Raw genomic sequence first — 27,786 nt, forward strand, 5'->3', positions numbered from 1 at the left:
GAGGGCAGCCGGGGCGGGACGCGGGGCGCTGCGGAGCCGCCCCGAGAGGCGGTCCCGGCCCGGACGGGAAGCGGCGGCTGGGCTGCCCCAGTAAGGGTCGGCGGGGAGCGGGCGAGGCGCTGGCGGCGGCGGGCGCGGGGACGGAGGGGTCGGGAGAGCAGGACACGGAGAGCCGGGGGGGGGGGGGGGGGGGGGCCGCGCTCCCCCGCCCCGGCAGCGGCGGCTGGGGGCAGGCTGGGGGCAGGCTGGGGGCAGGCTGGGGGCGGCTGCGGCTGGGCCTGCTGCCGGGCTCGGGGGCGCCAGCTGGGGGCGCTGAGTGCTGCCTGCGGCCGGGAGCGCCCCCCGGCGGGGCAGGGGTGAGGCCGCCGCGCAAAGCCCGGGGGCGGTTTGCAGCCCTCCACTCCCAGAAGGACATTGGGGGGCAGGAGAGGATCCGCTGAGCCAGGCTGTGCCCAGGTGGCCAAGGCAGCCACCAGCGGCCTGGCTTGGATCAGCAGTGGTGTGGCCAGAGGACCAGGGCAGGGATTGTGCCCCTGCACCAGGCACTTGAGTGCTGGGCTCAGTTTTGGGCTCCTCCAAGGGCAAGGAGGAGCTGGAGCAGGCCCAGAGGAGGGCAACCGAGCTGGGGAAGGGTCTGGAGAGCAGGGCTGGGGAGGAGAGGCTGAGGGAGCTGGGGGTGTTCAGCCTGGAGCAGAGGAGGCTGAGGGGAGACCTCCTGGCTCTCCACAGCTCCTGAAAGGAGGCTGGAGCCAGGTGGGGGTTGGTCTGTTCTCCCAAGTAAGAAGTGACAGGACAGGAGGAAACAGCCTTGAGTTGCACTGGGAGAGGTTCAGGTTGAATATGAGAAGTAATTTTTTCCCCTTGAGAGTTGCCAAGGTCTGTCCCAGGCTGCCCAGGGCCATGGTGGAGTCCCCATCGCTGGAGGGGTTTGAAAGATGTGGTGCTGAGGGACATGGTTTAGCACCAGCCTTGGTACAGTTGGACAGCAGTTGGAGTCAACGATCTTAAAGGTCTTTTCCAGCTGAAGCAACCCAATGATTCTGTGGTGTAGTGGTGACCTAGCAGTGCTGGATCGACATTTGGGCTTGATGATGATCCTAGTTAAAGACCTTTTCCAACCTACACCATTGTGTGGCCCCTAGCCTCAGGTGTTGTGCCAGCTTCCCCTCCTCAGTCACAGGAGTGTTGTTTCTTCTCTCCCCAGTTCTTGAGAGTCAATGGCCACCCTGGCTTGCCTGAGCAGGCTGCCCCCTGAAGCCACATCTCGGCTGCTCCCGAGGCTGCAGACCATCAGTCATGTGCTGGGCAGAAAATACCAGGGCTTGTGCCGCGGCAGAGAGGCAGCAGATCCGTTGCAGAAGCGGGGCAGGGCGCTCCCCGTGGCTGCCTGGCCTCCAGTCAGTAAGAAAGCCAAGCACCAAGGGCATCCCCAGAGCTACCCTGTTTTAGATGGACGTATCCCAGCCCTCTATCAGCATGTCTTTGAAGAAAACCTAAAGAACAGCGAGGCTGTCGTCAAAAGGTAACAAACTCTTCTTCTGGGGGGGCTTGAAAAGCATTGCTGCTTGTTAAGGTGGTGGGAGAGCTACTTGTGGCTGCTTCTGGGAGCTTTCTAACCTGGAATCAATGCTTGCTAGAAAGAGCTGAGGTAAAAAAGTAGCAAAAAGCAACTTACTTATTTTTTTACCCAGCCATTGTGAGGCTTAAACGAGTCTTCTTGCTGCTCTTTCCTTGGGCAGCTTCTCTGCAGAGGGGATGGTAGCAACAAACTGGAAGGAGATGGATTTAGATGAGACATTAGGAAGAAATTCTTCCCCATCAGGGTGGTGAGACACTGAAACAGGTTGCCCAGAGAAGCTGTGGAGGCTCCAAGCCTGGAAGTGTTGAAAGCCAGGTTGCAGCCTGGTCTAGTGGAAGGTGTCCCTGCCCATGGCAGGGGGGGTTAAAACTGGATGGTCTTGATTGTGAGGGACTTTTGAGGGTGTCCACAAGCTTTTGAGCCTGGTGAGAGAATCCCCATCTTTCTTTCTGCACTCAGGTGCAAAAGGCAAGTGAAACAGAACAGCCCCACTGAAGTGTGAATGTTTTGCTGTTCTGACACTGAATCAATCACCAGCTGCTGGCTTCCCAGCAGAGGCTGCATCCTTGCAGCTAACCTGAGTAAGTGTGGGTGAGCAGTAAGTGTGACATGGATCCTGAATTGCTTGAAGGAAAGAAGTGTCCAGAGCAGGGCCACGAGGAGGAGCAGAGGGCTGGAGCACCTCTCCTATGAGGACAGACTGAGGGAGTTGGGGCTGTGCAGTCTGGAGAGGAGAAGGCTCCCAGGAGACCTAATTGTGGCCTTCCAGGATCTGCAGGGGGCTACAGAAAAGCTGGGGAGGGACTTGTGAGGGTGTCAGGGAGGGATAGGACTGGGGGGGATGGAGCAGAACTAGAAATGGGGAGATTGAGATTGGCTGTGAGGAAGAAGTTGTTCCCCATGAGGGTGGTGAGAGCCTGGCACAGGCTGCCCAGGGAGGTGGTGGAAGCCTCCTGCCTGGAGGTGTTTGCAGCCAGGCTGGATGTGGCTGTGAGCAACCTGCTGTGGTGTGAGGTGTCCCTGGCCATGGCAGGGGGGTTGGAGCTGGCTGAGCCTTGAGCTCCCTTCCAACCCTACCAAGTCTACGATTCTGTGTCCCTTCCCACCCAAACCATTCTGTGATGCTGTGAATTTTACAAGGGTCAGTACTTAAAAATGACACCCCCTCAAACAGGGACTGAAATGCCTCAGGCTGTGTTTAAAACAGTGCCAGGTGCCACTGTTTGCCATTTATTGCCCCCAACTATTGTGCTAGACCTTGCATCAAATCTGTTTTGTGCTGGGACTTGGAATGCAAAGCTAAAAGTGGTGACTCAGGCATTTCCAGATTCCCCCTGAAAGAGCTGGCAGTGGCTGCAGTTCACCACAGTGCCCTGCTGAAAGCAGGCAAATGTCTTTTATCTGCTTGTCCTTAAAGATCAGGTGGCCTTTGTTCAGAGGAGTGATCGCTGAGCTGGAAGCAAAGCTGTGGCAAACACACTGTGCCCTCCTGTGGTGGCATTCACAGCCTTATTAAAAAGCCTTAGCTGTTGTCCTCCCTCAGCGTTTTCAATCTCTGCAGCCTGCAGGAAGCCACAGCAAGGTAATGGAGTCACAGAGTGGGGTGTGAAGAGTGGTGTCAAGCACTGGGTTTAGTTAAAGATGAGCCACCTTGCTGAGAAATACTCTGCTTCAGACAAAGCCCAGAACCCCAGCATGGTGAGGGTAGGAAGGGACCTCTGGAGATCATCCAGTCCAACCCCCTGCTCAAGCAGGGCACCCACAGCAGCTTGCCCAGCAGCACAATGCCCAGCTGGCTTTGGAAGCTCTCCACACCAGGAGACTCCACAACCTCTCTGGGCAGCCTGCTCCAGGCCTCCAGCACCCTCACAACAAACAAGTTTCTCCTCCTGTTCAGATGCAACCTCCTGGGTTCCAATTTGTGTCCACTGCCCCTTGTCCTGTCCCTGGGCACTACTGAGTGTGACCCCATCCTCTTGCCCCCCACAGGCCCTTCAGCTCTTGCTAGCATTGCTCAGCTCCCCTCTGGGGCTGCTCTTCTGCAGGCTTTCAGCCCCAGGGCTCTCAGCCTTTCCTCCTCACAGAGCTGCTCCAGGCCCCTCAGCATCTTTGTAGCCTCCCCCTGGACTCTCTCCAGCAGTTCCCCATCTCTACTGAACTGGGGAGCCCAGAACTGGACCCAGGACTCCAGCTGTGGCCTCCAGCACCCTCACACCAAAGGAGTTTCTCCTCCTGTTCAGATGGAACCTCCTGGGTTCCAGTTCATGCCCACTGCCCCTTGTGCTGTCCCTGGGTACCCCTGAGAAGGGTCTGGCCCCAGCCTCTTGCCCTCCACCCTTGTCCAGATGCTGAGCACCACTGGGAAGGGTGACCCCACCCAGGTGCCCTCCACCCTTTAGCTATTGATCAGATCAATGAGGAAGCTGTTTATGCAAGACCCACATTCATTCAGATCCCACATCTATTTCCAGCTCCTCTGACTCCCAGCTGTGCTTGGTGCTGCCCTAACCAGAGGCATTTGTATTGACTTCTTCTCTTGCTGACTGGAGCAGCAGTCACTCCCTTTGAAGTCTCTTCTCTTCTGTGCTTTAAGATGAACATTTCTTCTAGGTGCAGTATTTAATGAGTATTGTTACACAGTGTTTATGACAGTGGAGGTGACCCTGCTCTGGCAGGGGTTTTGGACTGGATGACCTTTCCAGGTCCCTTCCACCCCCTACCATTCTGTGATGTATATATAGCTATTACAGTGTTTATGCATGATGATGCTGTTTACTTACACTAGCAGCAAACAAATGCTATCATCCTCTTGTTCACTGAACAATTCCTGGTTCTTATCAGAGGAACTCACTGAGGGCAACAGAAGGAGGAAGCCCTTGCCTGGGCTCTTCCCTCGAGCAGCTGGCACAAGGAGCTGACCAACCATGCTGAGCTGGGACTGCTGAATTATCCAGCTTGCTACTCAATTCTCATGGCCTCATTAAGAGCTGCAAGTCAGAAAAGTCTAATCACAGGAGGGTTTGGGTTGGAAGGGACCTCCAAAGGTCATCTATCTTTGAGCAGGGACATCCCCCAGTGGATCAGTTGTTGGAGGGCAGGCTCTGTTGGTTGGGTGGGGATGCTCAGCTCCTTCTCAGCTCTCTGCTCGAGGCAGGGATTAATTCTGCTTAGATGTTGTGAAAGAAGTTATGTAGGGGAGGTGTAGGCAGCACCCAGGGGAGGATGTGGATTTAGTAAGGGCTGTTAGCTGGGAACATCAGCCCCAGGTTGAGTAGTGATGTTATTTCAGTTTGGGGGGGGCAGTGTTTGAGGAACAGAGGTGAAACAAACTGCTGGATTTCAACAGCACAGCTTTGCTTTTGGTTGCACATTGGAAGAAGCAAGGATCCCAAGGTGTCAATTAATCTTCATCCTGAGAGTAATGGTTGATAGCAGCTGAACAGGAGCCAGCAGTGTGCCCAGGTGGCCAAGAAGGCCAAGGGCATCCTGGCCTGCAGCAGGAAGAGTGTGGCCAGCAGGAGCAGGGAAGTCATTCTGCCCTGTGCTCAGCACTGCTCAGGCCACACCTTGAGTCCTGTGTCCAGTTCTGGGCTCCTCAGGTTAGGAAAGATTGGTCCCTGCCCATGGCAAGGGGGTTGGAACTGGATGATCCTTGTGGTCCCTTCCAACCCTGACTGATACTATGATACATGCTGGAAGGTGTCCAGAGAAGGGCAAGAAAGCTGGGGAGGGGTCTGGAGCACAGCCCTGGGAGGAGAGGCTGAGGGAGCTGGGGTTGCTTAGCCTGGAGAAGAGGAGGCTCAGGGGAGACCTTCTTGCTCTCTACAACTCCCTGCAGGGAGGTTGGAGCCAGGTGGGGGTTGGTCTCTTCTCCCAGGCACCCAGCACCAGAACAAGAGGACACAGTCTCAAGCTGTGCCAGGGGTGGTTTAGGCTGGAGGTGAGGAAGAAATTCTTCCCAGCAAGAGAGATTGGCCCTTGGGATGTGCTGCCCAGGGAGGTGTCAGAGTCCCCATCCCTGGAGGTGTTCAAGAAGAGCCTGGCTGAGGCCCTTGGTGCCATGGTTGAGTTGATCAGATGGTGTTGGGTGAGAGGTTGGACTTGCTGATCTCTGAGGTCTTTTCCAACCTGGCTGACGCTGCAAACAGTCTGCAAGACCCTTAATGCCTACATCCAAGCCATAGCAGCTTGTGAGGCAAGGTGTTTCTCCTGCAGTGAACCTTTGGGTCTTTGGTCAGGTGCTCAGAGCTGCTGGAGGCTGCCAGCAGAGGAGGGGGAGAGAGGGCAGTCCTGCGCCACTGCCACAGGACCAAGAAGCTCTTCGTTCGCGACCGCCTGCGGCTGCTGCTCGACCACGAACCTTTCCTGGAGCTCTCCCCACTGGCAGGCCTCAACATGCCCTATGGTGATGTCCCAGCTGCTGGCTGTCTCACTGGTAATTCCTGGCAATTGTGGTGGCGTGGGAAATGGGTGGAGGATGTTTGTGCCCTTGCTGGGCTCTCCCAGCATTAGGTCTGAAGGTGGCCGTGGCCTGAGGGCATCCTTTGAGCAGTCTGCGGTGGAGAGGCAGCAGAGCATGGGGAAGGGGGTTGAAATCAACAGGATCACAGACTGCACTGGGTGGGAAGGGACCTTTAAAGACCCTCTGGTCACACCCCCATGCAGTGGCAGGGCTATCAGTTGGGTGTAGGTGACTTTTCATTGCTTTCCCTGTTAAGAGCTTAGGTGGGTTTTTTCTCTTAGGTTGCCACCAAGAGGAAGTTTAGATCAAGTTCTCTGTTCTGCTGCTTTAGTCTGGAAAAGACTGGGAGGGGATCTTCTCAGTGCTCAGCAAGAGCTCAAGGGTGGAGGGTAAGAGGCTGGGGCCAGGCTCTGCTCAGTGGTGCCCAAGGACAGCACAAGGGGCAAGGGGCACAAAGTGGAACCCAGGAGGTTCCATCTGAGCAGGAGGAGAAACTTCTTTGGTGTGAGGGTGCTGGAGGCCTGGAGCAGGCTGCCCAGAGAGGTTGTGGAGAGCTTCCAAAGCCAGCTGGGCATTGTGCTGCTGGGCAAGCTGCTGTGGGTGCCCTGCTTTGGCAGGGGGGTTGGACTGGCTGATCTCCAGAGGTCCCTTCCAGCCCTGCCATGTGGTTCTATGATTTTGTTTTTAGTGTCACTGAGTTTCAGCTTCTTTACTCTGTGGTGGTTGCAACTTAATCAGCAGCTTCTGGCCCCAAAAAAGAAAATCCTAGCTGTGATCTGACCTCTTGCTTAGAGGATCCTGATAAACATCTGTGGTACCACTTCCAGGGATTGGGAAGATCTGTGGGGTCTGGTGTGTCTTCATGGCAAATGATGCCACTGTGAAAGGAGGAACTATTTATCCTATTGGAGTGAAGAAGCAATTAAGAGCTCAAGAAATAGCCATGCAGAACAGGCTGTTAGCTGTGTACCTCGTGGACAGTGGGGGAGCCTTCCTGCCACTACAGGTAATGCTGAGAGCAGCTCACAGAAGAAAACACCTTGTGAGGGTGCTGGAGGCCTGGAGGAGGCTGCCCAGAGAGGTTGTGGAGTCTCCTCTGGAGAGCTTCCAAACTCAGCTGGGCACTGAATGTCAGGAAGAAGTTGTTCCCCAGGAGGGTGGTGAGAGCCTGGCACAGGCTGCCCAGGGAGGTGGTGGAAGCCTCCTGCCTGGAGGTGTTTGCAGCCAGGCTGGATGTGGCTGTGAGCAACCTGCTGTGGTGTGAGGTGTCCCTGCCCATGGCAGGGGGTTGGAGCTGGCTGAGCCTTGAGCTCCCTTCCAACCCTGACAATTGTGATCCTGGGCAAGCTGCTGTGGATGCCCCTGCTTCAGCAGGGGGGATGGACAGGATCAAGCATGAACATGAGCTCCTCTTTCTCCATGTGTCCAGTCTCAGTCTGTGGAGCATGGATGAAATGGAATGGAATGGAATGGAATGGAATGGAATGGAATGGAATAGAATAGAATAGAATAGAATAGAATAGAATAGAATAGAATAGAATAGACCAGACCAGACCAGACCAGACCAGACCAGACCAGACCAGACCAGGTTGGAAGAGACCTTCAAGATCCTCCTGTCCAACCTATCATCCAACCTTACCTTGAAAATTGTTTTCTCAGTGACTGCTGAAACTTCCCTCTGCTCTCCCAGCAGCTGAGTGTCCCTCTGGAGTGGCACAGTGTGTAAGGTGAATAAGTCCCCCAGCAAAGGCTGTGTGTGGAAGCTCCAGGTGTGATTCACAGGATCCTACAATGGTTTGGGTGGGAAGAGACCTTTGAGGTCATTCTGATCCAAGCCTCTGCTACGGGCAGGGACACCTCCCACTAGACAAGGCTGCTGAAGGCCCCATCCAGCCTGGCTTTGCTGGTGGGTCACAAAGCTTTTGGGAATGAAGGCTGCAAAGAGGAAGTGTGGGCTTTTGTAGGTAATGCTGACAGTCTCTTTGTCTTTTCTCTGTGCCTCCAGTCAGAGCTCTTTCCTGACAAGATGCACGGGGGCAGACTCTTCTACAACGAAGCTCTCATGTCTGCCATGAGGATCCCTCAGGTACAGTGTCCTGTGGGCTACAAGCAAGTGTAGTGCAGGTGATCAGTAGGGCTCTGAATTCCATTGCAGCTTCCAGGAACCACTCTCAGACTCAGGAAACAAACTCAGCCTTCTCTCTTGGAGGGAGATTCAAATCACCTCCCACCTAACAGAAGCCTTCAAGGTCTCCTCAGTATTTACTGGCTGGTGGAAAAGCATCAGCTCTCTGGGTTATCTTAGAGTAAATGCTGAGCTCTCTCAAAACCTGTGGTGGTGTTCATGCTGCTGCTTATATAGCACCACAGGATTTGAAGGGGGCTGCAGGAGAGCTGGAGAGGGACTCTGTACCAAGGCATGGAGTGACAGAACGAGGGCTGATGGCTTCAAACTGAAAGAAGCTGGATTGAGGTCAGGTGTTAGGAAGAAATCCTTGCCCAGGAGGGTGGTGAGGCACTGGAACAGGCTGCCCAGAGAGGCTGGGGAGGCTCTAAGCCTGGAAGTGGTCAAAGCCAGGGTGCATGGGGCCTTGAGCAAGCTGTCTGGTGTCCCTGCTCATGGCATGGGGACTGAACTAGATGATCTCTAAGGGCCCTTCCAACTCAAGCCAGTCTGTGACCCTATGGTGATAGAATCCCAGACTGCTTTAGGTGGGAAGGGACCTGTAAAGGTCATCCAGTCCAACCCCCCTGCAGTCAGCAGGGACATCTGCACCTAGAGCAGGCTGCTCAGAGCCCCAGCCAGCCTGATCTGCAGTGGTTGCAAGGATGGGACATCTACCACCTCTCTGGCCAGCATGGGCCAGGCTCTCACCACCCTCAGTGTCAAACATCTCTCCCTTCCCTCCCTCTTTTAGTTCAGACCATCCCCCCTTGTCCTGTCCCAGCAGTCCCTGCTCAAGAGTCTGTCCCCAGCTTTCTGCTCAGCCTCTTGAGGCTCTGCAAGGCCACCAGAAGCTCTTCCTGGGGGCTTCTCTTCTCCAGGCTGAGCACCCCCAGCTCTCTCAGCCTTTCTTCATCTTTAGATCACTGTTCTCCAAGCTGCAGTTTCCCCTTCTCCTCTCTGCAGTGCCCTGACTCTGGTCTGTGCCCCTCAGGTGGCAGTGGTGTGTGGCTCCTGCATAGCTGGGGGTGCCTATGTCCCAACCATGGCAGAGGAGGTTGTGATGATTGACAAAATCAGCTCGCTCTTCCTCGGGGGCCCACCGCTGGTGAAGGCTGCTACAGGAGAAGATGTCTCTGCTGAGGACCTAGGAGGAGCTAAACTTCACTGCCAGTAGGTGAAAGAAGGCTCAAGGCCAGAGGGAATTCAGCCAGTTTGGCTTTAGAGAAGCTCTGGTCATGTCTTAATTGATCTGACCAAAGCTGGAGAGGGACTGCTGACAGAGGCTTGGAGTGACAGGATGAGGGCTGAGGGCTTCAGACTGGGACAAAAGCTGGATTTAGATCAGGCATTAGAAGAAATTCTTCCCCCTGAGGGTAGTGAGGCACTGGGGCAGTGCCTGTGAATGCTTCAAGCCTGGAAGTGTTGAAAGCCAGCTTGGATGAGGCCTTGAGCAAGCTGGTGTGGTAGGAGGTGTCCCTGCCCATGACAGGAGGTTGGAACTGGCTGATCTTTAAGGTGTCCCTTCCAACCCAAACCATTCTAGGATTCATTGAGTCATTGAATCAATGAGGTTGGACAAGACCTCAGAGATCATCAAGTCCAACCTGTCCGCCAACACCTCCTGACAACTAAACCATGGCTCCAAGTGCCTCATCCAAGCCTTTTGTGAACACCTCCAGGGTGTCCACCTCCACCACCTCCCTGGGCAGCACATCCCAATGGCCAATCTCTCTTGCTGGGAAGAATTTCTTCCTCACCTCCAGCCTAAACCTCCCCTGGCACAGCTGGAGACTGTGTCCTCTTGTTCTGGTGCTGCTTGCCTGGGAGAAGAGCCCAATCCCCACCTGGCTACAACCTCCCTTCAGGGAGTTGGAGAGAGCAAGAAGGTCTCCCCTGAGCCTCCTCTTCTCCAGGCTAAGCAACCCCAGCTCCCTCAGCCTCTCCTCCCAGGGCTGTGCTCCAGACCCCTCCCCAGCTTTCTTGCCCTTCTCTGGACACCTTCCAGCAGCTCAATGTCCTTCTTAAACTGAGGAGCCCAGAACTGGACACAGGACTCAAGGTGTGGCCTAAGCAGTGCTGAGCACAGGGCAGGATGAGCTCCCTGCTCCTGCTGGCCACACTGCTCCTGCTGCAGGCCAGGATGCCCTTGGCCTTGTTGGCCCCCTGGGCACCCTGCTGGCTCATGTTCAACTGCTGTCAACCACTACCCCCAGGTCCCTTTGTGCCTGGCTGCTCTCAGCCACTCTGCCCCCAGCCTGCAGCTCTGCCTGGGGCTGTTGTGATTCTGTGAGCTGAGCAGGATCAGTGCAGACTGCAGCTCATCAGAGCCATCACAGAGTATCTTCAGGGGGGTTGGAGAGGCACACTGCAGGTTAGGGTTTTCCCCTTCAGCTGGTGGTGTCCTGCCAGGGTTGAGACTTCCCTGGCTGACCCTGCTGCCTGTTGCTCTTCTCCCCTAGGGTGAGTGGCTGCAGTGACCACTTTGCAGGCTCTGAGGAGGAAGCCTTCGAGTGCCTGCGGAATGTGATCTCCACCCTGAACTACGAGGCGGTGCCGGAGCAGGGCCTGCAGCACGAAGCTCCTCTCTACAGTGCTGAGGAGCTCCTGGGGCTGGCCCCCCAAGATTACTGCTGCAGCCTTCCAGTGAAACTGGTAAAGTGCCTCATGCTGTGTCCCTGCAGCCTCTCAGCTCCAGGGGCAGGCAGCAGGCAGCTCTCCCTCGGAGGAGCACTGAGGTAGTTTGTGCTCCTGCCCCATCAGCTGCCAGGCTGCCTTCAGTCAGCACCAAAGCACAGGGCCCAGGGGGTGCTGGAGTCTCCACCCCTGGAGGTGTTCAGAAATGTGTGGACATGGCAGCATGGGGCATGGTTTAGTGGCCATGGCTGGGTTGGGTTGATGGCTGGGCTTAATGTTCTCAGAGGGCTTTTCCAACCCAAGCAAATGCTGGGAATCTGTGATTCTAACTCTGGAAACTGTTTCAGCTGAAAACCTGCCCAGGAGAATTACAGAGAGATCCAGCTGAGCCCATCTGTCACCAGGGGCTGTTGGAGTTGCTGTTGTGTCAGTAACAGGGCCACAGAGATGCTGAGGGGCCTGGAGCAGCTCTGTGGGGAGGAAAGGCTGAGAGCCCTGGGGCTGAGAGCCTGCAGAAGAGCAGCCCCAGAGGGGAGCTGAGCAATGCTCAGCAAGAGCTAAAGGAGCTGTGGGGGGCAAGAGGCTGGGGTCACACTCAGTGGTGCCCAGGGACAGGACAAGGGGCAGTGGACACAAATTGGAGCCCAGGAGGTTGCATCTGAACAGGAGGAGAAACTTCTTTGTTGTGAGGGTGCTGGAGGCCTGGAGCAGGCTGGAGCAGGGACTTGGTGACCTTGGAGGTCTTTTCTTGTGTGTGTTTGGTACTGCTGCTGACTGCCTGGAGACCATGCACCCATTTGCTGTCCTGTTCTCTCCTCCTGCATCTTTCCTCTCCAAGTGTCTCTCTTGTAACTAAAATCCCTCCTGAGACACTGACTGAGACCCAACAAAGCTCAGCTGAAACTTCTTTGAGGCTGGGACAGACACTCAGGCAGAAGCAGAAACTTTTCATGGTGGTGTTCTAGAAGAGATTTAATCTCCCAGGATGTGAATCCAGCTTTGGTTTGTTGTTTGTCTTTAAGGGACAAATTCCTCCAGTTCAGGGGATTGGCAGTGGAGAAGCAGCAGAGCTTTGAGGGCAGCTTTTCAACCAGGCTGGGAAGAATTATGAGCAAGATTCTGCTCTTTCATGTCCAGATGAACTGAACTGAGCACTCTGGGGGTGGGGCACAGTAATTTTATGCACATGAAGGACTGCTCTGTAACAGTGAGGTGATCTCAAATGAAAGATTTGCCTCAGAATCTGTGGTTGGGAATCAAACCTAAAACCAGATTGGAGGGTTTGAGGGGAGTGTGAGACAGAAAAGTGCCTTCTGTGCTCATTTGGGTGGAATTCTTGAGGGCCTGGTGTTTGAAAAGAGCTAATCCTGGGGCAGAACTCCCCTTTTTTTCACTGAAATGTCTGTGGTCAGGCTGCTCAGGGGAGTGGTGGAGTCCCCATCCCTGGAGGCTTTCAAAGCCAGGCACAGCCTGGGTGTTCCTTTGCAGATCCTGAGTCGTCTGCTGGATGGGAGCAGATTCCAGGAGTTCAAGGCTGGCTATGGAACAACATTAGTGACAGGATTTGGCCACCTGGAAGGGTAAGGCTTCAACATCTTGCTGTCAGAATGTCTCAGCATCTCTGTCCAAAGGGCTTTGGTGTCACCAGCAGGCTTTGCAGTGTGCCAGTGACAGTGCTGGTGGGGATCCGAGGGCTGGAGCACCTCTCCCATGAGAAGAGACTGAAGGGGTTGGGGCTGTTCAGTCTGCAGAAGAGAAGGCTCCCAGGTGACCTCATTGTGGCCTTCCAGGATCTGAAGGGGGCTACAGGAAGGCTGGGGAGGGACTGCTCAGGATCTCAGGTAGTGATAGGACTAGGGGGCATGGAATGAAGCTGGAGGTGGGGAGATTGAGGCTGGAAGTGAGGAGGAAGTTCTTCCCCATGAGAGTGGTGAAGCCCTGGAATGGGTTGTCCAGGGAGGTGGTTGGGGCCCCAGCCCTGGAGGTGTTTAAGCCCAGGCTGGCTGAGGCTCTGGCCAGGCTGATCTAGTGTGGGGTGTCCCTGCCCATGGCAGGGGGGCTGGAACTGGCTGATCCTTGTGGTCCCTCCCAACCCTGACTGATGCTATGACACTATGAGTTGTGAGTAAGAAGGGTTTGAGGTGATAGGATGAGAGGGAATGGATTGAAGCCTGGGGAGGATGAGAGGGAATGGATTGAAGCCTGGGGAGGATGAGAGGGAATGGATTGAAGCCTGGGGAGGATGAGAGGGAATGGATTGAAGCCTGGGGAGGGCAGATCCAGACTGGAGATTAGGAAGAAATTCTTGACAGTGAGGGAGGTGAGACACTGGCACAGGTTGCCCAGGGAGGCTGTGGATGCTCCCTCCCTGGAGGTGTTCAAGGCCAGGCTGGATGAGGCCTGGAGCAACTGGGGCTAGTGGGAGGTGTCCCTGCCCAGGGAGGGGTTGGAATTAGAGGCTCCTTCCTTTAAGGGTCCTTCCAACCTGAACCACTCTATGATTCTAGGAGAACTGGTTATAAAACACTTGTGGAAAGCCTGATCTTCTCTCCCTGAGCTGTGAACTCACTGGGTCTCAGGCCAGCACAGCAGAGTGGTCACAGATGAATGGGTGCCATGACTGAGTGAAATCCCAGAGCCCCAGCATGGCAGGGAACAGGAGGAGCAATTCCTTCCCCTTGAGGGCTGGCAAGGCCTGGCCCAGGCTGCCCTGGGCAGTGGTGGAGTCCCCACCCCTGGAGGGGTTTCAGAGCTGTGGAGAGGTGGTGCTGAGGGCCATGGTTTGGTGGTGCCCTGGCAGTGCTGGGGCAGTGATTGGGTTTGGTGATCCTGCACCCAAATCCATTCCCTGATTCCCAAGGACAGCTCTGTGCTTCCTTCTTCCTGCTGAACTCCCCTGGAGGCCAACTCTCTCTCTGTGTGCAGAGATTTCTGCTCCTCTTTTCTTCAGAAGATGCTGGGCTGAAGCTCCACCACCTGCAGTGCTGAGAAGGGGAGGTGCTGAGTGTCTCTTTTGCAGGCACCTGCTGGGGGTGGTGGCTAACAACGGGGAGCTGTCCCACCAGGCCGCGCTCAAGGGCAGCCACTTCGTGCAGCTCTGCAGCCAGCGCAGCATCCCCATCCTCTTCCTCCAGAACACTGCTCCACAGGCACCAGGGCCAAGGGACATCCCACAGGTACTGCACTGCTGCCTCAGCAGCCCTCATTCCAGCAGTTCCTGCTGCTTCTTGTGCTTGAGGTTGCATCTTGAGTGTTGTTGCCAGACGTGACGTGGCCCTGGGCAGCCTGCTCTGGTTGGAGGAGTCCCTGCTGGCTGCAGGGGGCTGGGCAAGATGACCTCTGAGGGTCCCTTCCAACCTGATGCAGTCTGGGAATCTCTGAAGGTGGTTTTTTTAAAGCACCTGAAGGTGAGGACCACAAACTGGAACCCAGGAGGTTCCACCTGAACAGGAGGAGAAACTTGTTTGTTGTGAGGGTGCTGGAAGCCTGGAGCAGGCTGCCCAGAGAGGTTGTGGAGTCTCCTGGTGTGGAGAGCTCCCAAAGCCAGCTGGGCACTGTGCTGCTGGGCAAGCTGCTGTGGCTGCCCTGCTGGAGCAGGGGGCTTGGCCTGGTTGATCTCCAGAGGCTCCTTCCCATGACCTCTGTGCTGGCCTTGTGGGATCAAACACAGTTGTGAGGAAATGAATGGTTGAGAAACACAAGTGTGGTGGGAGTGGAGGGAGTCTAGAAGAAAGACTTGAAGGGGGAGACCTGCTGGTGGCCTTCTAGTACCTGAAGGGGGCCAAGAACAAAGCTGGAGAGGGACTGTTTGCAAGGGCTTACAGTGACAGGACAAGGGGTGGTGCCTTTAAACTAGAGCAGGGTAGGTCCAGATTGGACATTAGGAAGAAGTTCCTCCCTCTGAGGGTGCTGCAGCAGGTTGCCTGGGGAGGTGGTGGAGGCCCCATCCCTGGGAACATCCAGGGTCAGGCTCGAGGTGCCTCTGAGCAGCCTGCTCTGCTTGGGAGTGCTTCTGTTCACTGCAGGGGGGTTGGGCTAAACGACCTCCAGAGGCCCCTCCCCACCAATGCATACTGTGACTCTTTGGTCTAAAGCTGTCTGTTTTCCTTCCAGGCAGAGGCTCAGTCCAGCAGGCTGAAAGCCCAGGCCTCCATGATGGCTGCTGTTGCCTGTGCTGCTGTGCCCAAGATCACCGTCGTCATCGGCGGCTGCTTTGGCAGCGAGAGCTACGCCATGGTATGGCTGCTGCCACCCCGGGCAGGGGCTGCAAGCAGCCTTGGTACACTGCCCCAGCACTGCACAGCACTGCTGCTGAATGGGCCCACAGCCAGCTGGCAGCCAGGCACCAGTGGGGTCCCCCAGGGATCAGTGCTGGGCCCCAGCCTGTTCAATATCTGGGTGAGGGCATCGAGTCCAGCAGCAGAAACTTTGCAGGGACAGTGGCAGGGACACCTCCCACTAGCCCAGGTTGCCCAAGGCACCCTTCAGCCTGGCCTTGAACACCTCCAGGGGTTGTTAGATCTGCATCTAAGAACCTAGAGCCAGTTCTACAAGTGGATTACCTGAAACTGGCCCTTCCTGGGATCTAATCCTGCCCTTTCCAGCATGTTTTGAGTGCTCAAGGAGTTGTTCTCCTTCAGCTGTGTCACTGTGTGTGCTGTTCTCACTGCCAGAAGTGCAGCAGGGCTCTTTGCCCACAACTGAGCATTGTAGGTGTTTGGAGGAAAAAAGGAAATGAGAATATTGAGGGCAGTGAGGACTGTGGTGGTTGTTGTGGGGCAGCTGTACTGCTCCAGGAGCTGTGTCATTCATGCATGCACAGAGTGCTGGCAGGGACCTTCAAGGTCATCTAGTTCCAAGCCCCCTGCCAGGGGCAGGGACACCTCCCACTAGACCAGGTCTAGGTCATTGATGCTTTACAAGTCCAACTGCATCACACTGTGCCTCAGCCTTGGTTGTGTCATCCTTCAGCCACCAGGCTGTGATGGATTTCACAGGGTCATGGAAGGGGTTGGGTTGGAAGGGACCTCCAAAAGTCATCTGGCCCAACCTCCCTGACCAACCAGCCAAGCAGGTCAGAGCCTTGTCAAGCCTGACCTTGAGTACCTCCAGGGATGAGGCCTCAGCTGCCCCCCTGGGCAAACTGTTGCAGTATTCCACCACCCTCATGGTAAAGAACTTTATCCTGCTCTCACCCTTCCCCTTTCACTGACTTGGTGCTCTCCATATTGTTTTTCTTCTAGTGTGGGAGATCTTTCAGTCCAAACTTCCTCTTCTTGTGGCCTAATGCAAGGATTGCCCTGGTGGACCCAAGACATTTGTCCACAGTGCCACAAGCTGGGGACAGTGACTGTGCAGGAGATGAGGCAGAACTGAGACAGCTGAAAGAGAAGTAAGGACATAAACCACAATCCCTGCCAGTCCCACTTTTGTCTGTCTTGTGGATCAACGCATCCCAAACAAATCACAGCTGGATAGCAGCCCAGCCTGGTTGGGGTGGAAGGCACCTTTGAAGCTCACCCAGACCAAGCCCCCTGTAGCCAGCAGGGACACCTGCAACTAGAGCAGGTTGCTCAGAGCCCAAAACAGCCTGACCTGGAGTGGTTCCAGGGATGAGGCAATCTGGACCAGGGTCTTGCCACCAGGTTAAACAGTTTCTCCCTTTTCTCCACTCTGAATCTCCCTCTTACAGTTCAAACCATCCCCCCTTGTCCTGCCAGAGCAGGCCCCACTCAGAAGTCTGTCCCCAGCTTCCTTATCAGCCCCTTCAAGTCCTGAAGATACCAAAGCAAGCCTCAGTGTGCTAAAGGCTACTTTGGATTCCCAGAGGTCTGCTCCTGGGATCTTCTCAAGGAAACACAAATTCACAGATTGATAGAATGGGTTGGGTTGGAACCCCCCTGCCATGGGCAGGGACACCTCTCACTACAGCAGGTTGCTCAAGGCCTGATCTAACCTGGCCTTGAACACCTGATCAGGCCAGGCTGATCTAGTGTGGGGTGTCCCTGCCCATGGCAGGGGGTTAGAACTGGCTGATCCTTGTGGTCCCATCCAAGCCTGACTGATCCTATGGTACTGTGCTACCTTCAGAGGGTGGACATCCACAACCTCCCTGGGCAACCTGTTCCAGTGCCTCACTGTGTTTGAGTTAAAGTCCTCCCCAGCACCATCCAAGCCCCACTGCTGACACTCTGCTGTATGCCAGAGTGACCACCCCTAAGGGAGGAGGCTGCTCTGTGGGGCAGGGTGAGCAGAGCTCTCCTCTGTTCCTTGCTAGATTCTGGTCCATTTTAACTCACTCTCTCCAGGCTTCATTCATTTCTGGGTGGACTTCACTGGCCTGCTGGGCTTGGGGCTGCATTTTGGTGCCTTCAGGCTTGTTTAACACTTTGTCTTCCCCAGGCTGGAGGAAGAAAGCAGTGCATTTTACTCCTCTGCCAGGCTCTGGGATGATGGTGTCATCCTGCCTCAAGACACCAGAAAGGTAAGCTCCTTAGCAAGGTTCCTTACAGTAGATTTTACCTCTTGCTGAGATTCAGTGGCATAGAATCACAGACTCAATAAGGTTGGACCCAGAATGGAGTCTCCCACTTCTTGCTCTGTTTTCTGGGGAGAAAAGCTTTCCCCATCACTCAGGGCAAAAAGTGTCTCTTGAATTCTGGTTGTGCTCTGGTGACTGCACTCAGACTGTCCTCACTGAACTTCAGAACTGACTTCACCTTTTCATTCCCTATCCAAGTCCTTCTTTTGGTCTTGCATAATCTAAACAGCTTCACTCTTTGGGAGTAGCTGGAAGGAACCTTTGGAGATCCTCCAGTCCACCCCCTCTGCTCAAGCAGGGCACCCACAGCAGCTTGCCCAGCAGCACAATGCCCAGCTGGGGTTGGCAGCTCTCCACACAAGGAGACTCCACAACCTCTCTGGGCAGCCTGCTCCAGGCCTCCAGCACCCTCACACCAAACAAGTTTCTGCTGTTCAGGTGAAACCTCCTGGGTTCCCATTTGTAGCTGATGCCCCTTGTCCTGTCCCTGGACACCACTGAGCAGAGTCTGGCCCTATCCCCTTGCCCTGACAGGTCCTTTAGCTCTTGCTGAGCATTGCTCAGTTCCCCTCTGGGGCTGCTCTTCTGCAGGCTCTCAGCCCCAGAGCTCTCAGCCTTTGCTCCTCACAGAGCTGTTCCAGGCCCCTCAGCATCTTTGTAGCCTGCCCAGACTCTCTCCAGTAATTCCCTGTCTCTGTTGCCCTGGGGAGCCCAGAACTGGACCCAGGACTCCAGGTGTGGCCTTACCAGGACAGAGTATAGGGAGAGGAGATCCTCTTTTAAAGGAGGCCTTGAAAGGGATGCAGTAGCAGTGGAATGTGGTTGCTATCTTAAGAGGTCTCAAAGACCAAACCCAGCTCTGTAGCTTCACTCCCTGTAATCACAGACACAGGAGAAGTTGACTTTCTTGGGGAAGGCTGTTTGTGGAAGAGCAGGATGTTCTGCTGGGCTTTGATGAGGGAGTGGGACCTGAGGAGCAAAGAGTAGAGTAGAGTAGAGTAGAGTAGAGTAGAGTAGAGTAGAGTAGAGTAGAGTAGAATAGAATAGAATAGAATAGAATAGAATAGCATAGAATAGAATAGAATAGAATAGAATAGAATAGAATAGAATAGAATTAACCAGGTTGGAAAAGACCTCAGAGATCACCAAATCCAACCTCTCACCCAACACCATCTGATCAACTCAACCATGGCACCAAGTGCCTCAGCCAGGCTCTTCCTAAACACCTCCAGGGATGGGGACTCCACCACCTCCCTGGGCAGCACATCCCAATGGCCAATCTCTCTTGCTGGGAAGAATTTCTTCCTCACCTCCAGCCTAAACCTCCCCTGGCACAGCTGGAGACTGTGTCCTCTTGTTCTGGTGCTGGGTGCCTGGGAGAAGAGACCAACCCCCAGCTGGCTGCAACCTCCCTGCAGGGAGTTGTAGACAGCATAAGAGATCTTCAATAACAAAAGATCTTCAATAACAGAGCCTGGGCCTCACAGACTCCCTGTTCATTGGAGTTCTACAGCAAAATCTCTTCCCAGTGCTCCCAAGGCAGCTCCCTTAAAGCTGCAGCCTCCAGCTGGGCTCTGTGGGGCACAAAGGAAGCAGCAACTGATGGCTGGACTCCATAATCTTGGAGCTCTTCTCCACCCAAACCAATTCTGTGTCTGAGTTTGTAGCCAGGACGTTTTCCTGATGCTTTGGCTTTGTTGTTTCCCATCAGGTGGTTGCCCAGTGCTTAGAGATCACAGAGCAGCAGAAGCACCAGGTGCTGTCTCCATTTCAACATCCTGTCATCAGAATGTAGCTGCAGCCATCTCCAGCCCAGCCACCTCTTCAAGCTGGCACTTGGCTACTCAAAGTCTTGACCAGAAATCACTTTCTAGCTCTTTGATAACCAGGAATAAAGATATTCAACCACAGCAGAGAGATGAAAATCCTCAGGTCCAGGCCTGTCAGCAGCTTGTTTGTGTTTTAAACCACAGCCTCTTGCTACAGGAGTTTGTGAGAAGGAAGGATTCAGCCTGGAGTAACTCTACAGAAGCTCTGATGTCAATTTTAGCCTGAAGTGCAGAGCTCAGGAATCACAGCATCATGGAAACTGCACTTTAGCAAATGAAATGGGAGAGGGGGGAAATAATTCAGCTTGGACATGCAATTTTCAGCCTTACTGTAAGAGACAGTGGTGCCTGCCCCCTGCCCTGGGCCTTCAGCTGGGATTTCCAGAGCAGCTACACCAAGGCTGCACTCAGTTTGCTCTGAGGACACCAAAGGAGTGAGCAGGAGGAGATTGAAACCCACAGCACTGCAGCTCAGGCTTTTAAGAACCAGCTTTACTCAAAGCATACAACAGAGCCCAGAGCCTGCTCCACAGCAGCTGGTGGGGTGCTCAGTAGCCCCATGTGCAGATGGGGAGCAGTGCCAAGTGCTGCTGCTCAGGGGCCACACTGGGACCAGTGCCCTTCAGTGTCTTCCCCAGTGACACAGTGGGATGGAGGCACCCCCAGCAGGTTTGCAGAGGACACCAAGCTGAGGAGTCTGGTTTGCACACCTGAGAGACAAGATCCCTCCAGAGGGACCTGGAGGACCTCAAGCAGGAACATGTGAAGCTCAAGATTCAACAAGGCCAAGTGCCAGTCCTGCACCTGGGCTGGGCAACCTCAGTATCAATCCAGGCTGTGGATGAAGGGCTGGAGACTAGCCCTGAGGAGCACTTGGGGTGCTGGTGGCTGAAAAGCTGGGCATGAGCTGGCACCAAGCACTGCCAGCCCAGAGCCAGCCCTCTCCTGGGCTGAGCCCCAGCAGTGTGGGCAGCAGGGGCAGGGAGGGGATTCTGTTCTGCCCCTCTGCTGTGCTCTGCTGAGACCCCAGCTGCAGTGCTGGGGCAGCTCTGGAGTGCTCAGCACAGCACAGACAAGGACCTGCTGGAGTGGAGCTTGAGGAGGTCACTGCACTGATGGGGGAGCTGGAGGCCCTCTGCTGTGAGGACAAGCTGAGAGCTGGGGTTGTGCAGCCTGGAGAAGAGAAGGCTCCAGGGAGAGCTGCTGGTGGCCTTTCAGCACTTCAAGGGACTGATCAGAAAGCTGGGGACAGTCTTTGGAGCAGGGCCTGCTGTGACAGGACAAGAGGGGATGGTTTGAACTCAAGGAGATTCAGACTGTTGAGAAGGGAGATGTGTTTGACACTGAGGGTGGTGAGAGCCTGGCTTTGGCTTCACAGAGGTGGGAGCTGCCCCATCCCTGGAACCATTGCAGGTCAGGTTGGTTGGGCCTCTGAGCAACCTGCTCTAGCTGCAGCTGACCCTCCTGGCTGCAGGGGTTGGCCTAGATGACCTCTGGGGGTCCCTTTCCACCCAGCTCAGCTGGGATTCTGTTCCCATCCCTACAGGTGCCGAGTTCAGCCTCTGCAGCTTTCTGCACCTTCCTCTCTGCTGCAGTGGCAAAGTTTGATGTTGTAGACCCCCAGATCTCCCCCCCAGGCTGTGTGTGGTTTCAGCCCTAGGCCTGTGCAGCTGTGCCTGTGGAAGCTCTGGCCAGGGGTGTATTTGCAGAGCAGCTGGTTCGTTGGGTTGATCAGCGAGCAGCAGGACCGAAGCGCTGGCTCCTCGTTGGGCAGCCGTGGGATCCAGTGGTGTGGCAGAGGCAGTGCAGGCAGCTGAGTGCTTGTCGGTGGAGACTCCACCTGTTTGGAGCTGCAGGAGCTTCAGGCCCTCTTGAAGAGGCCATGGAAGGTCACTGGAATGTTCACCTCCACTTCAGCCCTGGCCACCTCGCTCATGTCTTTGGCGCTGAGGATGAGGAGGTAGGCCGGCTTGGGCCCCGTGCCCGGGCTGATCACGATGCTCAGCACAACCCCTGGCAGGAGAAAAGCCATCAGCTCTGGCCCACTCTGCCTGGCCCTGAGCAAGGAGAGGGTGGCCACTCTCACATGGGACACCACTCAATCCATGCCTACTGTGGGATCAGCAGCTAAGTAGATGGTGAGGACTGGGATCTGGGTGCTCAGCAGGAGCTAAAGGGTAGGGGCAAGAGGCTGGGGCCAGGCTCTTCTCAGTGGTGGACAGGGACTGGCCAAGGGCAGGCACAAACTGGAGCCCAGGAGGTTCCATCTGAACAGGAGGAGAAACTTCTTTGATGGGAGGGTGCTGGAGCCCTGGGGCATGACTGTGACTATGTGTCCCTTAGGGACAACGCCTGAGCTCACTCTGCTCCTTCATGACACCTTGAGCAGCCTGGTGTAGTGGGAGGTGTCCCTCCCCATGGCAGGGGGGGTGGATCTTCAGGGTAGAAACCACACCTGGTTTAAGGGAGGTTCACATTCTGGAATCTCAGAATCAGTTAGGCTGGAAGAGACCTTTAAGATCATGGAGCCCAACCCTTAACCCAGCACCACCATGCCCCTCAGCACCACATCCCCATGGCTCCACGACTCCCCCAGTGCCCTGGGTCAGACCTGGACAACCCTCTGGGGGAAAAATTGTTCTTCATGTCCAACCTAAACCTCCCCTGGGGCAGCTTGAGGCTGTTTCCTATCTCTTGCTCTGAGGGAGATGAGACTGCCCCCCACCTGGTTCCAGCCTCCTTGTTTGTTTTCTCAGTCTTAACTGTTCCAGGTTCCCTCAGGAACTTCAACCTTGTCTAGGGGAAGTTGTCCCTACCCAGGGCATGGAGGCTGGAACTGGATGACCTTTAAGGCCCTGTGCAAATCTGTGAATTGGACCATGGCACCTCTGGGAGCTTCCTGGCCCTTGCAGACACAACCCCACCATATCATGATCATAGGTCCTTAGAGAACAGGTTGGGTTGGGAGGGACCTTCAAGGTCAGCCAGTTCCAGCCCCCTGCCATGGGCAGGGACACCTTCCACCAGAGCAAGCTGCTCAAGGCCTCATCCAGCCTGACCTTGGACACCTCCAGGGAGAGAGGACATCCACAACCTCTCTGATAACCTGTTCCAGATGCCACCAACCCAAAGAGAAGCAGCTTTACCATCATCTTCCTCCAGGGCATCAGGGTGGGAAACGAAGATGGGTTCCGAGGGGTAGGCGTCGGGCTCCTGCCACACCCAGGTCTCCTTGGTCTTAACATTCAGCTTGCAGAGCTGAAGGGAGAGGAGGGGACAACAAAACCCAAAAGCTACATCTCAGGAAGACTTTCTCTTTCTCCTTGAACTGAAGAGCACCTCAAGAAGTTGCTAGTTACCCTGTCTGGGACAAAGTGGTTGAGCCCCAGCCCGTAGGTGTAGGTGTAAGGTTTCCCACCGTACTTCTTGTAGTTGATCTGTGGGAACTCAAAGGCTGGAATAAAAAGAAACAAACCAAGGAATGAATGAATGAAGAGGTGTGGGGGGACAGGGGGTGCAGGGGGACTTGTCTTGGAGCTGGGTGTGCTTTGGGGTCATCAGCATACCGTGACGTGGGCCTGAGAAGATGACTTCTGGCTCCAGCCAGATGGTCTCGTCGCTGCGCAGGGTTGCGGTGGCTGTGGTGTAGGGCAGGGTCACCAAGTTCTTGCCTGTGTCAGCCTGCAACGAAGCAAAACCAGCAGACTGCTCAGTTTGTCTGCACAGGGCTGCTGTGAATGGCAGGGAACAGCCAAAGAGGGCTGGGAGCAGAGCCTCATCCAGCTGCAGGACAGCAGCAAAGGAGCTGAGCTCCTGCTGAGGAGAGGCTGAGACCTGGGGCTCTCAGCAGCCCCAGAGGGGAGCTGAGCAATGCTCAGCAAGGGATAAAGGACCTGTGGGGGGGGGGGCAAGAGGATGAGGCCAGACTCTGCTCAGTGGTGCCCAGGGACAGGACAAGAGGCAATGGGCACAAACTGGAACCCAGGAGGTTCCATCTGAAGATGAGGAGAAACCTCTTTGGTGTGAGGGTGCTGGAGCCCTGGGACAGGCTGCAACAGAGAGGTTGTGGAGTCTGCTTGTCAGGAGAGCTTCCAAACACCCCTGGCAATTGTGCTCCTGGGCAAGCAGCTGTGGGTGCCCCTCCTTTAGCAGGGGGGTTGGACTGGGTGATCTGCAGAGGTTCCTTCCACCCCAAACTATCCATGATTGTGTCATCATCTAAAGAAGGTAAGAAGTGTCTCTGAGGACCCATCCTTCAGGATCCTGTACTTGAAGCTCTGTCCCCATTACAATGTTTGCTTTGAATGAATCCCTAGGTTGGTGTCTCAGCTGGCCATGGCACTTTGGGCCCTGGCTTCATGGCCATGGTGGGGCTGGGTCGAAGGTTGGACTCCATGATCTAAAAGGTCTTTGCCAACCAAAGCAATGTGCAATTCTGTGCCAAATGGGGTCGGGCAGAGCAGTAGCAGTGCTGGGCCAGCAGCCCTGCAGGGGCCTGGTGCAGGGAGCAGTGCTCCCAGCCCTGCTGGCAGGCACAGCAGTACCTTGTCGATGTGGAGGGGCAGGACGTAGCGGCGCGCCTCGGGCTGCGGAGCCTTCTCCGCCTGCCGCTTCACCTCCTCCCAGTTGGCTCGCAGGTTGGCCAGGTAGAGGTAGTTGTAGACAAACTCGAACCTGCAGGGAGGTGGCATCAGAGACAGAGGCAAGGATGGGATTTGGGAGTGGGGTGGGGTCAGGTGCACCTGGGTTTGTCCTGAAATTCACTGGGCTAAGACCTTGGGGCCTGCAGAAGAGCAGCCCCAGAGGGAAGCTGAGCAATGCTCAGCAAGAGCTGAAGGAGCTGTGGGAGGCAAGAGCCTGGGGCCTGACTCTGCTCAGTGGTGCCCAGGGACAGCATAAGGAGCAGTGAGCACAAACTGGAACCCAGGAGGCTCCATCTGAACAGGAAGAGAAACTTGTTTGTTGTGAGGGTGCTGGAGGCCTGGAGCAGGCTGCCCAGAGAGGTTGTGGAGTCTGCTTGTGTGGAGAGCTGCCAAAGCCAGGTGGGCATTGTGCTGCTGGGCAAGCTGCTGTGGGTGCCCTGCTGGAGCAGGGGGGTTGGACTGGATGAATGGAATTAGAATTAGAATAGAATAGACCAGACCAGACCAGACCAGACTGGAAAAGACCTTTGAGATCATCTAGTCCAACCCCTCATCCAACAGCATCTCCAGAGGTCCCTTCCAACCTCCACTGTGTGGATAAAGGCAAATTAAAGATCATGTTTGGGGGGTTTCTTCTTGGATAATGAGTTTCCAAGAGGCTCTCTGCATCATATGGCCTACCTGCAATGGGTGGGGACATCTACCTACAGTGGATGGAGACATCTACCTACAATGGATGGAGACATCTACCTACAATGTGCGGGGACATGGTCTGCATGTCACCATGTGTGAGTATTTAGCTGGATGGAGGGAGCTGGTGAAGCACCAGCGTTGATTCCAGCAGGGAAGGGATGTGCCAGCACAGGGCCTGGTGTGTTTGGTGCTGGGGCTCTGAGGGACCCCCTGATCTCACCCAGAGGGGGTGCAGTCCAGCAGGGCTCACCCCTTCCAGGTGCAGAGGTCAACGATGAGGAAGCCGTTGTCCTCGTAGGTGTTGATGTGGTGGAAGAGGTTGAAGGCCGAGGTGCGGTACTTGATGTTGAGCAGCCTGCCTTTCTTCTTCTCTGCCACGTGAAGCCACACCTGCAAACCAGCCACAGTTTGCTTCAGGCTTGAGAAGGGAAGGGGGAGCCAAAGCAGTGGAGCTCCCAGCTGAGGAGGGGCTGCCCAGGGGGGTGCCAGCCTGCTCACCCCCATGGTTTCGTTGGACTCGAAGCAGTCCATGTAGTTGGCTCCCCAAAGGCTCCAGGAGGAGAGGAACTTGAGGAGGTTGATCTTCACTGGTGTCTCCACAAACACAATGTAGTTTGGGGTCAACCCAAAGCTATGTGAGGAGCACATCAAGATCACTGTAGTTAGGTTGGACTGTGGAAGGTGTCCCTGCCAAGACCAGGGAGGTTGGAAGTGGATGATCTACAAGGTCCCTTCCAACAAGGTCCCTTCCAACCCCAAGCATTCTGTGAGTCTGAAACTTAGGCACTAGATGAGAGCAGCACTTAAACAGCACAGGACAGGAATCTGAACAGCTGGATTTTGGTAAATCACCAACTTACCATAGAATTGTTTGGGCTGGAGAAGACCTGCAAGATCATCAGGTCCAACCCAGCACCACCATGGCCATTAAGCCATGCCCCACAGTGCCATGGCCACAGGTTTCCTGAACAGCTCTGGGGATGGGGACTCCAGCACCTCCCTGGGCAGCCTGTGCCAATGCCTAGTTGATTTCATGTGAGGACAAGCCCTGGGTGCCACTTCTGGAAGTGACTGGTGCCACCCATGGGTGCTGGCAGAACCAAACAGGGACCCTGCGAGTCTGTGCTCCCAGCAGCTTCATGACAGGAACACACAGCCTGCCACACATGAGCAGTGTCCTTCTCTTCTGCTGGCCTTCATCACTGATCATTTTGGGCCCCTCTAAGAAGCACATTGAGGGGTTGGAGAGGGTCCACAGAAGGGCAACAAAGCTGGAGAAGGGTCTGGAGAACAGGGCTGGGGAGGAGCAGCTGAGGGAGCTGGGGGTGTGCAGCCTGGGGAAGAGGAGGCTGAGGGGAGACCTTCTGGCTCTCCACAGCTCCTGAAAGCAGGTTGGAGCCAGGTGGGGTTGGTCTCTTCTCCCTTGTAACAAGTAACAGGACAAGAGGAAATGGCCTCATGTTTCTAGAGGGGAGGTTTAGGTTGGTCATGAGGAACAATTTCTTCCCCTTGAGGACTGTCAAAGCCTGGCTCAGGCTGTCCAGGGTAGTGCTGGAGTCCTCATCTCTGGAAGGGTTTCAAAGCCATGGAGATGTGGTGCTGAGGGCCATGGTTCAGTGGTGCCCTGGCAGTGCTGGGGCAGTGGCTGCACTCTCCATGATCTTAAAGGTCTCTGCTAACCAAAATGATTTGAGGATTCTGCTGACCCCCCCAAACATTACCTGTGAACATAAGAGGGCTTGAACCTGTCACTGCAAGGGAACTGCACCACCACCTCTGACTTGTTCATGGGGTCTTCCTTGTCTGGAACAGGAGAGTGGAAGAGTTAGGGAAGGGTTCACCCAGGCTTGGTGTTGAGAGTCTTTAGCAGCAGGCTTCTGCCTCTGACACAAAGTTCATGATGCAGAGCAAACACTTTCAAGTGGTTTAAAGACAGCATCCCTGTTAATGAGCAAATGAAAGCTAAAGATTCAAAGGTACAATCAACATCCCAATGAAGTCTTGAAAATGAAATTAGAGCATTGAAAGGCAAAGGAACCTGATGACAAAGCTTGTTTCAGTGTGGCCAGAAGGAGAAGGGAAGGGGTTGTCAGCCTGTACTGGGCCACACCTCTGACACTGGGTTTACTTTGGGGCCCTTTACTCCAAGAAGGACATTGGGAGGCTTGAGAGGGCCCAGAGAAGGCAAACAAAGCTGGGGAAGGGTCTGGAGAACAGGGCTGGAGAGGAGCAGCTGAGAGAACTGAGGTTGTTCAGCCTGGAGAAAGGGAGGCTGAGAGGAGAGCTTCTGGCTCCTTACAACTCCCTGAAGGGAGGTTGGAGGGAGGTGGGGGTTGGGCTCTTCTCCCTAGTATCAGGGAGTGAGGTGGGGGTTGGTCTCTTCTCCCAGGCACCCAGCACCAGAACAAGAGGACACAGTCTCAAGCTGTGCCAGGGGAAGTTTAGGCTGGAGGTGAGGAGAAAGTTCTTCCCAGAAAGAGGAACTGGCCATGGGAATGTGCTGCCCAGGGAGGTGGTGGAGTCCCTGTCCCTGGAGGTGCTCAGAGAAGGCTTGGATGTGGCCCTTGCAGCCATGGTTTAGTTGCCAAGAGGTGTTAGGGATTAGGTTGGACTTGATGATCTCTGAGGTCTTTTCCAAGCTGGTTGATTCGATGATTCTAGGGGATAGAAGGAGAGGAAATGGCCTGGAATTGTACCAGGGGAGGTTGAGGTAGGAGATTAGGATCAATTTGTTTCCTGCCAGAGTGCTCAGGCACTGGCAGAGGCTGCCCAGGGGGGTGCTGGAGTCCCCATGCCTGGCGGCGTTCAAGGAACCTGCGGCCATGGCACTCGGGGGCACGGTTGGATGGCCGTGGTGGTGCTGGGTGGACAGAGGGCACTCCATGATCTCAGAAGGCTTGCCCAACCCAAACACACTTGCAGGAGAGGACTCTGTGAGGGGAGTGAGCAGGGGGGGCAGAGACCTGGCTGGAGCGGGGGGATGCGGATGATGTTGTAGGCCAGGGCGAAGTTCTTGCCGAAGCAGTTGCCGATGTTGTAGACGGTGCCGTCCGTCTCGATGTGCGGGTGAGCCGTGGCCCCGTTGACAGACACGTACTTGCACAGGTCCACCTGCAGCAGGGGAGGCAGGGGGTCAGCAGCTGGCAGGGCAGCAGCTCTGCACTCAGGATGTTGGCAGCTCAGGCACTGGAAGCTCTCTTTCTAAGCCCAAATCCCCCAGGGCTCTGTGAGAGCGCCA

General features: G+C 55.3%; 2 protein-coding genes across 7 annotated transcripts in view; one reads left to right on the forward strand and one right to left on the reverse strand.

Annotated features, from left to right (window-relative positions):
• MCCC2 (methylcrotonyl-CoA carboxylase subunit 2) lies at positions 1–22,686 on the forward strand. 5 transcript variants are annotated; one of them, XM_068164589.1, is made up of 13 exons: positions 1–90; positions 1,205–1,522; positions 5,818–6,014; positions 6,869–7,047; positions 8,047–8,127; positions 9,200–9,378; positions 10,668–10,860; positions 12,331–12,422; positions 13,862–14,018; positions 14,956–15,078; positions 16,086–16,234; positions 17,245–17,326; positions 19,095–22,686. In XM_068164589.1, exons 2-13 carry the CDS (start codon positions 1,218–1,220, stop codon positions 19,176–19,178), a joined length of 1,821 nt encoding a protein of 606 aa, XP_068020690.1. In that variant the 5' UTR covers positions 1–90; positions 1,205–1,217; the 3' UTR covers positions 19,179–22,686. The 5 variants fall into 5 exon arrangements, with proteins under 5 accessions (XP_068020690.1, XP_068020689.1, XP_068020688.1 ...); XM_068164588.1 differs by lacking the exon at positions 1–90 and adding an exon at positions 278–1,148; XM_068164587.1 differs by lacking the exon at positions 1–90 and having other exon boundaries at positions 278–1,522.
• The window catches only part of RPE65 (retinoid isomerohydrolase RPE65), a 12,140-nt gene continuing 4,176 nt past the window's right edge, over positions 19,823–27,786 (reverse strand). For both annotated transcript variants that reach the window (XM_068164586.1, XM_068164585.1), the window contains exons 6-14: positions 27,512–27,659; positions 26,270–26,351; positions 25,047–25,179; positions 24,799–24,938; positions 23,757–23,886; positions 22,779–22,893; positions 22,572–22,666; positions 22,359–22,470; positions 19,823–21,225 (exon numbers count right to left, since the gene is read on the reverse strand). In XM_068164586.1, coding sequence (XP_068020687.1) covers positions 21,074–21,225; positions 22,359–22,470; positions 22,572–22,666; positions 22,779–22,893; positions 23,757–23,886; positions 24,799–24,938; positions 25,047–25,179; positions 26,270–26,351; positions 27,512–27,659 — 1,107 coding nt within the window. In that variant the 3' untranslated portion in view covers positions 19,823–21,073. The remainder of the gene's footprint in view (positions 21,226–22,358; positions 22,471–22,571; positions 22,667–22,778; positions 22,894–23,756; positions 23,887–24,798; positions 24,939–25,046; positions 25,180–26,269; positions 26,352–27,511; positions 27,660–27,786) is intronic.

The sequence above is a fragment of the Melanerpes formicivorus genome, unplaced genomic scaffold, assembly GCF_026170545.1.
Source record: "Melanerpes formicivorus ecotype bairdi unplaced genomic scaffold, bMelFor1.0.p_v2 SCAF_81, whole genome shotgun sequence".
Taxonomy (NCBI): domain Eukaryota; kingdom Metazoa; phylum Chordata; class Aves; order Piciformes; family Picidae; genus Melanerpes; species Melanerpes formicivorus.

What these genes read in the sequence shown, in the direction of transcription:
- MCCC2 (XM_068164589.1), top strand. Translation starts at nt 1,218, where the DNA reads ATGGCCACCCTGGCTTGCCTGAGCAGGCTGCCCCCTGAAGCCACATCT. An exon ending in GCAGCGAGAGCTACGCCATG is followed by an intron (nt 15,079 to 16,085) that starts GTATGGCTGCTG and finishes TTTTTCTTCTAG; the next exon opens with TGTGGGAGATCTTTCAGTCC. An exon ending in TGCCTCAAGACACCAGAAAG is followed by an intron (nt 17,327 to 19,094) that starts GTAAGCTCCTTA and finishes GTTTCCCATCAG; the next exon opens with GTGGTTGCCCAGTGCTTAGA.